The 15522-nt window shown below is 39.8% G+C and overlaps 1 protein-coding gene across 1 annotated transcript in view; it reads left to right on the top strand.

Annotated features, from left to right (window-relative positions):
- The first annotated feature begins 4398 nt into the window (after positions 1–4398).
- Positions 4399–15522, top strand: part of LOC145994217 (uncharacterized) — a 35113-nt gene continuing 23989 nt past the window's right edge. The window contains exons 1-2 of the mRNA XM_083130311.1: positions 4399–4568; positions 10353–10514. Of these exons, the coding sequence (XP_082986437.1) occupies positions 4464–4568; positions 10353–10514 (267 nt within the window). The 5' untranslated portion in view covers positions 4399–4463. The remainder of the gene's footprint in view (positions 4569–10352; positions 10515–15522) is intronic.

The following is a 15522-nucleotide window of genomic DNA, read 5'->3' as shown; positions in this document are numbered from 1 at the left end:
TTTTCACAACACTACTGCAGTTTAAGAAAAGTCGCAACAGAGATTAATATACTGTCCCGACTAAATCGGGAAGCCTTGTAGACTTTCATCAATGATTATAAAAAAAAATAACTCAATTTTGTAGAAGTGAAGACTTCTGGTGTCTGCCTTTCTCCTAAAATAATTCATTCATATATGCAAGGAAGAAATCGAAATTCTTGGATAATCTTAAAAATTGTCAATCTTTTTTTCGTAGGTTTTTATATTTTCACATTGTAATGTTTCATAGTTCCAACGTGGCAGGGGGGGGGGGGGGGGGAGGGTATGGCCTGCATTGCTCCTTCGCTGGATACGAGCCTATCCTACAGCTTCAGATTTCAGCTCTCGGAAAACAGAGAAATACATTTTTTGGGTGACCGACATTAAATATTATTTTCGTCAGTATCTTTAAATATGATAAATTGCTCACACATTCCTAAAGATTCTGTATCAATTCACACTGAGATTTCAAATTTAAAGAACGGAGGGGTGGGGGGACCTCTCATTCTAATCTAGGGCCTCGCGATATGTAGCTACGCCACTGCGTGTGTGTATGTGTGTGTTAAACTAGCCACCTGCATTGGAACATGCCGTGAAGGCATATGGGGAATGTTGGAATGTTGAGGTAGGTTTCCACACATTCACAATCTCTGCCATTTGCGGAGGTGATGTGATCAGCACCACACCCGCCGACATTTACCACCCTCCCCCAAGAAGATACCCATTTATGATGATTGATTTATTGTTTTAAGTACACTTTATGCACAGTAAGGCTAATCGGGACTGGACCTCCAGTTTTTAAAGTGGGATCCGAACCAATTGTGCCTCCACCGGATATCGAACCTGGGATCCCTTTATTACAAGGCAACAACGCTACCACTGCGCCATCGGAGAGGCCAAACCCATTTATCAGAGGCTGCACACAGAAACTAAATGCTTCAAATCTGTTTGGTGAACCAGAAACGCATCCATTTATGCATTAAAGTGGGCTTTTTGGGCATAGCCAAGACTCAGGTTTACAGCTTGATGTATTTTTGCCCATCAATTGTAAATGCAACTCTTAAGAGCATCATATGACGCACGTGAGGGTTTCTTTCTGTGTCGAGCCGTACTTTAATGCATCAAATAATGCATTTTCGTGGTGCAGCTTCTGCATCTTTCTCCATGATGCACTTAAATACATGGTCTGGGCCACACACGAGTTGTTGAATTGTTGTTGTAAGTACACTTTATGCACAGAAGGCTAATCGGGACTGGACCTAAAGGTGAAAGGTAAAGTGCTCCCCTGTGCATAGCACCACGCTATGAAGGCGTATAGGGGGTGTGGGGGTAAAGCTCCACACTTTCTTGATCGGGTCCTGAGTGGGGGTGATGTGATCAGCATCACGCCTCTGACCGCCTTTACCCCCTAGGGTTTCCACCAAGTACCCATGTTATTCGACGCTGGGTGGGCGGCGGAGCCGCTTCAAACGTTAGAAAAGTTCCCGGATTTGAACCGGCCGGGGATCGAACCCGGTACCTTTAGCATGGTAGTCAGACGCGTTACCGACTGAGCCACCGCGGGACTGAACCTACAGTTTGAAATTGAATCCGAACCACTATGTGCCTCCACCGGGTATCGAACCCGGTACTCCTTGATCACAAGGCGACGACGCTACCACTAAGCCATCGGGGAGGGCCTCCACACATGAGTGTGTTCAGCATTATCCTAATATTGCCCTAATATCAACAACCTTGAAACTACATAATTTGTACTCATGTCCAGATACTATTAGAATAATTGATAGGTGGGCAGCCTATGGGGTACGAATGGGAGAGGAAAGTGGAGTTTACAGGATTCTTGTTGGGAAACCTGAAGGTAAGAGACCTGTAGGAAGGCCAAGACGAAGATGGAGGGACAACGTTGAGATGGACCAAAAGGAAATCGGTAGGGATGGAAAAGAGTATATACATGTTGCTCAGGATAGGGACAGGTGGAAGGCCTGTGTTGCTGCAGCCATGAACCTTCGGGTTTAAGAAGGCTAGAGAGTTAGTTAGTTAGTTATCAAGAACCTTGAAGATTCAATTTAAAGACACAATTTGTATTTAGAAACAAAACTTGAGTAACACTGTACTACAGCGCCTTGAATAACGTAGTGTGGAAAACGACCCAAGAAACTGGTTCCCCAGACGGATGAGAACATAGATGGCAGTGCGATCAGCATCGGTGCTAATTTTCTTATGAAAGTAATGCGGCTTTGTTAGTTTTTGGAGTATATTATGTAGGTTTGTTTGTCTTGAAAGGCGGTACGTGAATTGATGGAAACAGTTATATTTGTGGAGTGATTTACAGTCACGAAATTACATTAATTTGGAAGGAAAAGTAAAATAAAATCAATAACTAAATAGCATGCGTAACACAAGAAGAAACATCGCAAAGTGATTCCGGACGTCAGGTTTATGATTGTGTACTAGAGTTTTATTTTTCTATGTTATTAGAATATAAATAGTATCCTGAGAGATATTTCATACCGAGGCGACAAACCACAAGTGTCGCTTGAAAGCGAGCAGTCGGAAATCAATGCAGCCTTTCGAACCGTAGGGACAAAAGCTCCGACTGCACCGTTTCCTCAAGGAGATTTTGCACCAAAGCGACACGCGACAAACGATACGAGGATTTCACACCAAAGCGACACGGATCCTTCGGTCCAAGGCAACTTTCATACCGAAGCTAGACGCGACACATGTCGCTTGGAAACTAGCCAATCAAGAGCAACATTTCACATTGTAAAGGCATGACGGGCAGCACAGGCCAACGTTCGTTGGTGAAATCCTCAAGCGATAAGTGTCGCGTGCTGCTTTGGTGCGCATTATCCCTAAAGCAAGATACTTATTGCATCGCGCACGTGTGGCTTATCGTGTCGCCTAGATCTGGTGTTCGCACAATTAGCAGCAAACGCTTGCTAATAGACTGAAGTGCCGCTTCAAGGCTGTTGCTTGTCACTTAGTTGGGAACTCCCCCTGTAGCGAGTCGCTTCTGTCTGAGCACCCTTTCTTTAACGAGCTTTCCGACCGAAGTAACAAGTAGCATGCGAATACGACATATGAACGTGTCGTTTGCTGTTTCGACCCTCATGTGCAATGAATGCTATTTTACAGTCTGGAAGTGTCTGTATCAATAGTCACATCAGTGTAAACATCCCGTGTTGGTTGTCCCATTGGTCTGAAAGTTTCCTTACACTCACGTCGATGGCATTAAGGACGTTTTCCGGGTTTCCCCTTGTCGTTTCATGCAATCATCATTATCATCATTGCCGCTATTAGTTTAAAGCGGAAGAAAAGAGACAGTAAATACAAAAAAATATAAATGCTTCAGTGTGTATATCTTTAAAAGAAATGATGATGATAATAATTATGAACCTAATTCATACACAAAAATTTAGTTACCAAGAGCATTCCACGCGTATTTTTTCTCCCGTATTATTAATGAAAGTATAACGATAACAGGACGTGGTCGACTGTATAGAATGTTCGTTACTATCTTCGGGACCACTGTACTAAATATCATATTAATTATCACATTCATAGAAATGTTTCACGTAAAAGAATCAGACGTTGCAGCGAAAACTCTATTTACTTCCATTATAAGCAGACGAATACCATGCACCGAAACCAACACCAGCGCCTCTAGCGGTATCATATTCGAGTGGAACCAGCAGAGCGCCCAGAACCGTGCCGTTTTCCACGCTGCGTTATTCAAGGCGCTGTAACTGTACCTTGTTAATTGTTGTTCACTAGCAGTGTGGCAGGAACTAAAAAAATATATATTTAATATGCTTCTATGTACATATTCCAATATCGCTATGGCTCTCAATAATTTTTGAAATCCCATCTTCACTCATGCATGAAGTTGAACACGTGTAATTCCAGGAACAATTCACATAAATAAATTAATACCACGTACCTCCCCTTCCTTCATCTTATAGACGTCAATATTTGAACAAAGGGGCCTTTGGCGAATTTCACAACATGATGTACACATATAATAAATAAGTATTTCTTTATCTCATTATGAATACAAGGAGGATGCACCCTTCTCTGCGATGATTGCGTAATGTATATGGCCATAAACAACATAAACGACACGTGCATTGTGCCTTTTGAATTTCGGAATTTCCGTTGATGAGGTTTGAAGGACAAACTGTCAGTATCGGTTGTCTGCACTTCCTGCTAAAAGGAAACGCAAACAATTACCGGAAGTAAAACTATATGCCAAGGGTTTCTGAAAAGACTAAAAAAATTATATTGTGCTTGTTGTGAAATGTCCAATAAAAGTGGTCCGTCCAATCAATGTACTAAATCTGCGTTTATATGTATATATATATATATATATATTAACTTATATTTCATGTGAAGTGTCTATTTGGTCGTGGAATTTCAATCCAGAAGGAACATACGGATCGAAAATGGCCAGCATTGACAGTTTGCCAACCCTCATTGTTGTCTTGCTTGCCTGTCTTTGCCAAGACGCATTGACCGAGGAAGAGAGTCCTTACTATCGCAAATCTAAGGTAAGAGTTTTACGATTGAGTAAAGAAATTCTTCCTGCAGATTGTAAATGATACAATTCACTCTTGGACCACGATATAATGCCTGTATTATTATATGGATGCGAAACGTGGTCCCCTACATTGAAAGAGAAACATAAATTAAGAGTAATTGAAAGTAAGATCCTTAGAAAAATTTTGGACCTAAAAGGGATGAGGAGGCAGGTGAGTGGAGAAGGTTACATAATTTAGAAGTACATAATTTGCATTCATGTCCAGATATTATTATATTGGTTGGTTGATTTGGTGTTTTAAGTCCACTTTATGCACAGTAAGGCTAATCGGGACTGGAACTACAGTTTAAAGTTGGATCCGAACCACTTGTACCTCCACCGGGTATCGAGCCCGGGATCCCTTGATTACAAGGCGACGACGCGCCGAAGGCCCAGATATTATTAGAATGATTATATCAAGAAGACTTAGGTGGACAGGCCAAGTGGCACGAATGGGAGAGGAAAGAGGAGTTTACAGGATTCTTGTTGGGAAACCTGATGGTAAGAGACTTATAGGAAGGCTAATACGAAGATGGAGGGGCAACGTTGAGATGGACCTAAAGGAAATCGATAGGGATGGAAAAGAGTATATAGATCTTGCTCAGGATAGGAACAGATGGAATTCCTGTGTTGCTGCAGCCATGAACCTTCTGGTTTCAGAAAGCTAGAGAGTTAGTTAGTTTGTCTATATTTGTCATTCCAGGCTCCAATCTCCAAACACAAGTCACAGGTGTTACGGAATATACTAATCTAAGAAAAATTGTTAATTCTATAAGAATTTCCAACTCAAATTTACCTAATAACATCAAGATATCTTATGTTGTTATAATCGTGTTCTGCAAAGACCACTAGCAAAGTAAACAGATTGAGAGAATTCTGTTTTATTTTACACACAGCTTTCTTTATCCTTCCTTGATAAAAATAAAAGATGAACTGTGAAAACTATAAATATATATAAATTCAATGGGATTTGGATTAATACAAGTTGCAATTTTTAACATCTACGGAGAAAAATTCACGCAGAATTCTCGGAGCCAATAATTTCACGCTGAATTCACGGAATTTCCGGTGAGTAGTCACCTGAATTTAGTGTTGTAGTTCAAATGTTTTCAGAGGGATTTCAATGAATTGCGTGAAACGTTAGGCGGAAACTACGTTTTCATTAACTTTAGATTAAGTTTCCATTGAATGCATATGAATGAAATAAATAAAGGTCTACAAAGAGGTAAAGATATACTCGTAATTAGGATAGATGAAGCATATTAAAGGATTGCATTTAAACATAACAGTTACAGTAGTACTTTACAGGCTACAGTACAATATGTTACTGTATTTTATTTTCTTGTTGACATTAATTTCAATTATCAGTTTTTGATAACCCTGATAATCACACTAAAATGAATAACATGGAAAAACCCTTACATAAAATAAGCGAAGCAATGATCTTTTGTTCTCTCCGTTTTATAACCTGAAATCCAATTTACCTCAATTGTCATGTTTAACGATAAGAACCTTTCACATGTGGCTTACACTACACGATACTTCGAAATATCAATTCAAATCAAACTTCTACATTGGTTTCGATAACAAAGGGCAGATCTCATATTACTTAAAACATGCACAAAAAGACTAACCAAGCTAGAAAAGTTCTACTAAAATCAACTGCAGACATTTTGCGCTTGTCTACAAAATTATTATAGTAGTAATATACAGGTTAAATATACTACCGCTGTTTACCCTCGACTACAGTCTGCATATAGTTCACTTTCGGCACAAAATTGAGATTTCTCTGGTGTTTGGGGCTGCCACGTGTTTAGAAAAAAAAACATTGATTCCGAACGAGATGCTTTTAGAAATCCTCTTAGATGCATTTTTAGAAAATGCTTAGTTGTTGTCTAAATATTTGTAATGCACAAAGGCTTACAGCGACACGCAACTATTATGGATTTAAAAAAAAAAAGCTGTGATGCAATTTCTACAAAATTTTCCCCAATGTTATTGAACGCTTCTAAAGTAGATTTAGCTAATTATGAAGAGAAATTCGAATATCCTAGCTTCATGCCGAAACGGTAAGACATTTTTTGGAAGATGTTATCGCTGAATTATGTCAAGATCCTAGACAGTGCTCAATTGATTGGTTCAATTAGGTTATTTTACTTTTGATTACCGCGACGGTAAGGATGAATGATGATACGATGAAATTGATGAAGGCGCTACCTCCCTTTGGGGGTGCAAATACTTCCACGGGTATATCTACAGGGTTGGGGTTCTTTCTGGAATGTAAACCAGACAGTGCGTCTTCCAATGGAGGCTGTTAATAAATTGTATTATATCTTTCTTCTTACGTTGACATTATATTTGAGAACATATACACATATATTATCGTATGGATAATCGTACTTTTACATAAATGCTAATATTTCCATAATTGATATAATCTTAATTCAAGTTAAAGTTCTTATTCCTTTGTCGTCGCTTCAACATTCACAACTTTTGTCTTCAGATTGATATCCTTCTTTTTCAATCGATCGTCCGTCGACTTTCCTCCCTTTATACACGGATGGCGGCCTCCTTCTGGATCTGAACTTTCTTCTAGATTTGGACTTCCTCCTGGATCTGGACTTCTTTCTGAACTCGGACTTCTTTCTGGACTTATTTTCTTATATATCTTATTCATCGAGGATCCTTATCTTCACTAATTGTCCTATCCTCGTACATGTGTTTCAACCTTACACTACGTTCTATGGATTAACTAGTTTCTATTTTTATACTTCCAATCACTAATAACAAGTCCTATTAATCTATTAACCCACATTGGGGCGTCGATTAGAACGCCAGGCCACTACTAATTGAGACCAAAAGTGTAGACTTGGTGCAACGACTGGAACGTGCTCCCGTTTTGATGCCGCAATTGTGACGCGCAGCCAAAAGTGTTGTGGCTCGCGACTAGAACGCGCCACCAATAATGTATCAAAATTTCCACACGAGGATAGTAATAAGCTCAGAGATTGAAAATCTGTTCGCACACACAAATTTATATTAAGCCCCTATCACACGGAACCTGATTTCTAGTTAGTTGGCGATGAACTAACTTTCTGGGTAGTAATCATGGCCGCCTGGCTGACTGCTTGACTGGTTTTGAGGAATAGGACATGTTCTAATTGCTACTAACTTCTTCGACTAGATTCTGTGGAACAGCCAATCAGAGCATAGTTTGGCCATGTGAAGATATTCTGTGAGTTTGTAAAGTAGCCTTTTTTTGTCTGTGGCTTCCGAGTGCATACAACACGAAAGGCAAGTTTACAATTGAAAAAGCTAAAATATTCTTCCATAAGTGTAAACGTTGTAAAGTACGTATTTTATCAGCGCCGTTCTTCTCTACCTAAAACCATTTAATACGAAGCGATATTCCTCTCGGTTGAATAGTTATCGTATTTTAAAAGTGTGAAGTGATACGTTGTTTACATCTCGCGCGGCCGCCATTATGGAAACGAAAGACTATCGACAAGTACGGTATAACAACGGCGAAAACTAGCAAATGGGTAGCCAGTCCAGCGTCAACTAGAGCATTCCAAATAGAAATCCAGTTCCGTGTGATAGGGGCTTTAGTCTTTCCACTTCTTTGCATTTCGTATATACTTGCATATGAGAACATTGTTCATTTCAAGAATGTCTTTCTTAATTTGTCATCTTTATATCTTCCCTTTCTTCTTACACTCCATTTTACTATTGCTTATTTTTTTAAATTTATTTTTACGCCTATTTACACTATCATTTTCTTATAATACCGCAATCTTCTATTTTGTATGCCTTGTGCTGCCATCTCTATTTCAACTTCGCAACTATTTACATGTACTTGGTTCACTGGGTACGTAAGAAAGGGACACTCACAAAAACATCCATGCCTAGCCCGGGATTCGAAATCAGGACCCCTGGCGTCGAGGCCGGGATTCGAACTCAGGACCCCTGGAGTCTTCTGACGTAAATGCGGAATACCTTCGATGTTAGGTTAGTCTTGTTAGGTTTAATTATCTTAGCATAATTGATTGACTTAGTTTTTGTCCTGTAAGTAAGACCCTAACGCATTAAGATCCTCCCCGATGGCGCAGTGGTATCGTCGTCGCCTTGTAATCAAGGGGTCCCGGGTTCAATACCCGGTGGAGGCACATATTGGTTCGGATCCAACTTCAAACTGCAGGTCCAGTCCCGATTAGCCTTACTGTCCATAAAGTGGACTTAAAACACCAAATCAATCAATCAACTTAACGCATAAAATTCGTACCAACTTTTGGCAGGCCCGTAGCGAGGGGTAGGCTGGGGGGCGCCAATGTCAGAGGCCGTCCTGCGAAGATTCTTTTTCTGAAATATAATTTGGGTTTTTATTAATAATTTGTAAATATATATTATTTAGAATAATGTGTAATACTTGTACATTTTTCTTAGAATAATCGTTATTTTTTAAAAGTTATTTTCTTCGAGCTGAGTAAAATAATTTTAAATTACAATTTTTTCTACTGAGAACACTGTATTGTTTTTGTTTCAATTATTATTCTTAACCTTTCTTTTCTTCATTTGTTTGTAGGCTTTTACACTGCTGGAATTATCTATTTCCCATAGTAATAGTTCTTCAACAGACAGTAAGACATAACTGACATATTCTTAAATATTCTAAACTTTTCAAATCAAATCTTCTTATCAGTATGTAAGATTCAAGCTTTTAGATTCGTTAATTCACCGCTTTATGACATAAAATAACCCGCATTATATATTGTTGCTCAAAATAGATGAAATGATATGACATGGTAAATAAAGCTTATTTGTAACTAATTCCCATTTATACTTATTATTTTCTCTTTACCTGACATACATGAAACCAGGGTGGATAAAGATCGTGATTTATATTTTAAAAAAACATTTTAAAATGTGATAGGAAGTTTAAAAAGCCTTTCGGAAAACATCATGTAATAATAACATAATGAACGTAGGACATTTGAAAAACAGCGCTGATAAATTATTGTCTACTTACATTACTTTTGACAGTGTTCCAAGTCAGGGTGCGAAATCACTGAAGACTGGTAGGGGGAGGAAGATCATAATTTACACCCACCCACCCACACACACACAATTATATACATATTAATAATGCCATTAAATATAAAATAATAAAAAAATAATAATGCATTATTGTTAATATTAAATATATAAAGGAGTATAATTTGTTACTTTAACATATATATCACATATTTATAAAAAATGCTATTATATATATACGAGTATGTGTGTGGGTGTATAATTCCATTACTAACTGCCTAAAGATGTCAATAAATTACAAAAAGTTCAAATGGTTTTTATTATGTGTAAGTTTACTCTAGTTATTGCTTTATATGAATATAAATATATTACATTTCACAGATATTTTGGTGTTTTACTTATATTGCGCGTGTATTGTTATTGGTGTAATCTCTTAATGATATCTTGAGAGAGAAAGAGAGAGAAAGCATTCAAAGCTCACAACCACACTACTTTGTGTGTGTTTTCGATATTATCCTTAATAAAGTATATTCTTTTGGTGAGGAATGATTTTTGAGGTCCAGATTGTTGGTGGGGGGGGAATCCCCCCCAGGATTTCGCACCCTGGCCAAAATAATTAGATTCAAAATAATACATTTCTAGGTCTGGTAAAAGAATCACAGACGCTCAAGTTCCAGATAGCCAAAGAGGTTTCAGACTTATATTCTTTCTCTGTGTTTTACAGTGTGGCAACTACTTCATGGAGATTCTCCACGTGGATTACTGTGGAGAAGGAATAGTGGCGGAGCAGGTGATAGACCTGAATGATGCCACTGTGGAATTGGACGGTTGTAGATTCATACCCAAGGGTCAACCAATATTTAAAAAGTCATTAGGTGAAGGGAAGGTAGGTAATATTAACTCGGGGTATTAATTAATTAAGAACATGATTCCTACAGACTAGATTTTAAAGGGAAAAACTTTACTCTAAAAAGGACATTATAACGGATAATTATTGCCCAAAAAGAGGTGGATTGAAAAAGTACTATAAGTTTATTTTTGCACTCCACCAAAATTATTATTTTAAATGAAAGCACAATACATACCTTTCGTATGTAAAAAAGGACACATTAAATTTCGAATGAAATGGAATGTATTGTGCTTTCATTTAAAATGATATTTTTTAGTGGAGTGCAAAAATAAACTATAGTTCTTTTTATTTCCTTTTTTTAAAGGTAAAGTAAAGCAAATGATCTTACCATGTGTTTCGATGAAATCTTCTTTGTAACAGCTTGCCGCATTCCATAGCTAGCAGCCACATGTACCTGGCTTCGCCATTTCACTGACACTCAATACTATCGCCACTGCTACACAGTAAAGTTAAACTATTCTAAGAAACTTCACAATAAAAGTCTAAATCTAGCAGATAAGTACACTTTCAACCCAACATACACGGATGGGTCCAAGACAGTCGAATCAGTTGGTTGCGCCTTCGTCCTAGACTCAAAGTTCCAGTTACTCGCTACATCCTGCCTGTTCCATCTATACGGCAGAGTTGTACGCCATTCTAAAGGCACTGGACTTTGCAGACGTCAATGGTCTGAAGAAAGTTCTTGTGTGCAGTGATTCGACCAGCGTGTTGCAGACTCTGGATTCGCCGTATTCCCTGCATCCCGTAGCGCAACGCATGGAACAGGATATGGATAACTTGGCAGACGAAGTGAGTGATTTACAGGGACATTGTAAGTTTTTAGAATGGCGTGTTGAGGACCAAGAGAACAGGTCGAGAAGGCAAAATCTCGTGTTTCATGGCATCGAGGAAGAAGATCGCGAATCGTATGCCATGACCGAGGCAAAAATCCGGGAACTGATCGAAGGAAAGCTCAAAGTATCCCTCGGTGAGCTCGATCTCGATCGTGTGCATCGTCTCGGGAAGAAGCAAGGAAACAAGAACAGACCTGTGATATGCAAATTTCTGTCGGACAAAAAGAAAGAAGAAGTGTTACGCAACAGCAAAGAACTGAAAGGAAGCCGCGTTTATTTGGAGCAGGACTACTCTGTAAAGGTTCGAGAAGAACGGAAGAAGCTGCAGTACCACATGATCGAGGCCAGGAAACAAGGAAAGTATGCGTACGGTACGTACGCAGCGTACCTGCAGTTTCGGTATCTGTTCATCGACGGGAGGCGTTACACACTCGGCGACCTGGAGAGTATGCAACCGGACGAAGTACCTGTCTCTCGGCAACGTGACAAAGGAATTCCACCTACCCCTTCCGCGCCTCCGTCGGAGGCTGCGACGTCAGCTGGAGCAGCAGGAGGGCAGGGACCGAAGCAACGTCCGCCGTACACATCCACCCTCTCCTCCCGTCGGGACCCGAGGGTAAGGAACAACAATAGGGAGAGAGGTCATTCCACCCAATGATTGACAGGCAGACAACGGTCATCCCCAGAAAAAGGGAAAGAGGCGGTGAGTAAAGCATTATTTAATCTAGCATTTCAAAATACCCGAGGACTCCGTACGAAAATCAGGACTTTCTCTCAAAGCGTTTTTGCCAACGACTATGCTGCAGTGGCTGTAGTCGAAAGCTGGCTGGTACCTGGCATCAGGGACAGTGAACTGTTTGATGACAGATATGGCGTAACTAGATGTGACCGGAAAATGAAAACCTTGGGAAAAAAGGATGGAGGGGGGTTATTTTAGGAATACAAAACAAATACAGATCAACCACCATAGAATTAGCTGACCTACCAATTGAATGTGTCCTCGAAAAAACTGTAATTAACGATATTATGTCTCTGTATATATGCATAGTATATTTCCCACCCTTGTGTACTATTTCAATTTATGAAGCGTTTTATGAAGCGATTTATTCTGTATGTCTTCCCAGTTCACGCATACTCCTCGTAGGTGATTTTAACTTGCCGGAAGTAACAGGTTCTAATTATGATTTCAGCAAAGGCTCGCAAAAATCTAAAACTCTCTCCAACTTTATGTCTTACTACACTTTAAGTAGTGTAAACAATGTGTTAAACACCAACAACAAAACACTAGATTTAGTTCTGACTAACGTCCAAAACGTGTCGGTCTGTAAAGAAACTGAAACGTTAGTACCGGAGGATGAACATCACCCCCAACTTAGCATCGAATTCTTTGTTACGAAACATGTTAAAGCAAATAAAGAGAAAACAATTAGCATGGGTAATTTCCAAAAAGCAAACTTTGAAGTAATGTACCGTGAAATTGCTACCATCAACTGTTAAGAAATATCCAATCAAAAGAATGTAAATGACGCGCTTGATATATTTTACGAAAATCTTGATAAAGTTTTCGAAATCACCGTCCCGTACAGAAAGAAATCCATAACATCACGATATCCTAGTTGGTTCACCAGTGGCATAATTAAAAACATTAAAAGCAAATTCCACCACCATAAGAAATGGAAACGTGGAATTGGTAATACCAACGTTCATCGTGCACAGTTTGAAACTCTCCGCAAAATAACCAAAGGGCAAATTGAAAAAGCGTACAGGAATTACATAGCAGAAACAGAAAATTATATAAAACTCAATTTTAGACACTTTTGGTCCTTCGTCCAAAATAAAGGGAGGAAAAATACGTCCATGCCCCTCAAATACAATGACACTACACTAGACGATGACGAGGCAATTGCGAACGCCTTCGTTCAGTGGTGAGCTGTGTCGGCAACGAAAATCATTGGACCAATTTTCTTCGAAGACACAGTGAACTCGGCGCGTTACATTGTCGACATCTTCGAGCCCTTCGCACAACAATTGACGCCACACGAACGACGTTTCGTGAATTTCAAGCAGGACGGAGCAACAGCCCACACAGCACACGCCTGCTTGGAAGCAGTGCATTCTGTTTTCACACCTGACAGAACAGTCTCGAAAGATCTGTGGCCTCCACGGTCCCCTGATCTATCCAGTTGTGATTTTTATTTGTGGGACAACCTGAAGGGCAAGGTGTACCACGACAATCTACGAACTATTGACGCACTGAAAGAGAACATACGCAATGCCATCGCCGACATCCAACGGAACGAGTTACAGCAAGTCGCACTGAACGTGATCTATCGGGCCACCCTGTGAACCATGTGAACCATGGTGGTCAACATTTCCAGCAGTACCTGTAGAGACGGAGAAATGCATGTGAGTAGGCTTCTGTCTGTGATCTAATTGTATAAAAATATACAATAAAATAGCCTTGCAGTTCATATGATCATTACTTGGTTCGGTTCGGTTTATCTTGGCCCACCCCGTAGAAGGTGCTTGTTATTTCTCTCCTCTAAACTGCACCAAATAGATAATTATTGAATGTTTTGTTTAGAGAAAATACAGTCGTACCAAAAAAGGGACCAATCAAGATGTATTTTAAAAAGGTAAAAAAAGGGAATGTAGGCTGAAAACTAGTCAATAAAGAGACCAGAAACGTAATTTTTTTAAAAAAAAGTGGAAGAAGGGAATGTGGGCTGAAAAGGGGAAGAATGGGAAGTCAAAACCATGTAATTTTGTTGTTAGAAGATAATTGAAGGGTAAGGGGAAAAAAACAAGAAATGTCCATTCTTTTCGATTTTGAGGTTTACAGCTCATTCTGTTGGTTGGAACTTGTGCTAAACAACTGTACATAAACCACTGGAATGAAATGAGAAATGTGCGTGTAAGAGACGATAGAATATTTGAAGTACTGTGAAAGAACATAGGAAAGATTAGTATTAAAATGTCGTTTTATCCGAAAACCGGTTTTGTGACATTCCTTGTTCTTTCCCCTTACCCTTCAATTATGAACACTGTTGTAATTTATTCCATAATCCGTGTTGAAAATTAAAAAAGGACTTCCTTTTAAAATCCGGTCTCTAATGATTACTGTAGAATCAACATTGCAATGCTGATTACGTTGGAGTTCATAAAATTGTCGGAAAAAACAGGAACATAATTGCTTTGTTTGATTTTGTCAAAGATCTGATGCATTACTCACTTGACTTTGTTTTTATAAGGGTCAGTCAGTGGAAAACAGGACACCTGATACGGTCCAGGTATTAAGCGTATGGCTACAAGGCTTGGTCTTCACGGCCAGAAGAAGATAAATCTTAAGCAGATGTATTCTGTGCAATTCTTGCTATATCATGGGTTCAATGTATTTGAATGTTTCGGACATAACGTCCAGTTTATATTAAATATGTTAATTGTTCACCGTCTGGTTTTTATCTTGTGCAACGTATATTAATCCACATTACCATGTCTTTCACTCCGAACCTATCAACACCCTGTATCACTATGAAACGATATGCTCTCCGTCCCACCGTCCTAACAGTAGGTCAGTGGCAGCCCTGTAGAAAGTGGGCGGTTGCTCCAACAACCAATCACGCAGTGCATCCCTCACCTTAGCGTCCGAGTTGAACCGGCAAACACGCAGTCCCCAATTGAGCTCACTAAAGACGGTATAATCGCACGGAGATATGTCCAGATTATAAGGTGGGTGCTGGAGTGTTTCCCACCGAAATCTGTATAACAGGTCCCGGACAACATTGGCCGTATGTGGACGTTAAGTGACGTTCTGCCTTCGCGAAACCTTCGACTCCACTCCTTCGCCCGCTACAGAGATGAACAATGTTTCCCATAAACTGTCATCGTTCGACGGTGAATGTCTCTCGTACTAGCGCCTTCCGCCACCAGGAAACGAACAAATCCTTGCTGCTCTTCCTTACTGGCCTCCATGATATGCACGTCTGCATTTCACACGGCTCACACTCGCACTGCTTCACACAAGCCTGCAACGCGACTGCCATCTACCGAGCGACAACGGAACCCCCTTTTAGTAGCAGCAGGAGTTTCATGGAGCCGCGGCATCTACACGTCGAGATATACGAGGTGGCCTGTTTTCCACTGGCTGACCC

Source organism: Lepisma saccharinum, chromosome 10 (assembly GCF_977018435.1).
Source record: "Lepisma saccharinum chromosome 10, izLepSacc3.1, whole genome shotgun sequence".
Classification (NCBI taxonomy): domain Eukaryota; kingdom Metazoa; phylum Arthropoda; class Insecta; order Zygentoma; family Lepismatidae; genus Lepisma; species Lepisma saccharinum.
This window is presented reverse-complemented; position numbering and strand designations above follow the sequence as displayed.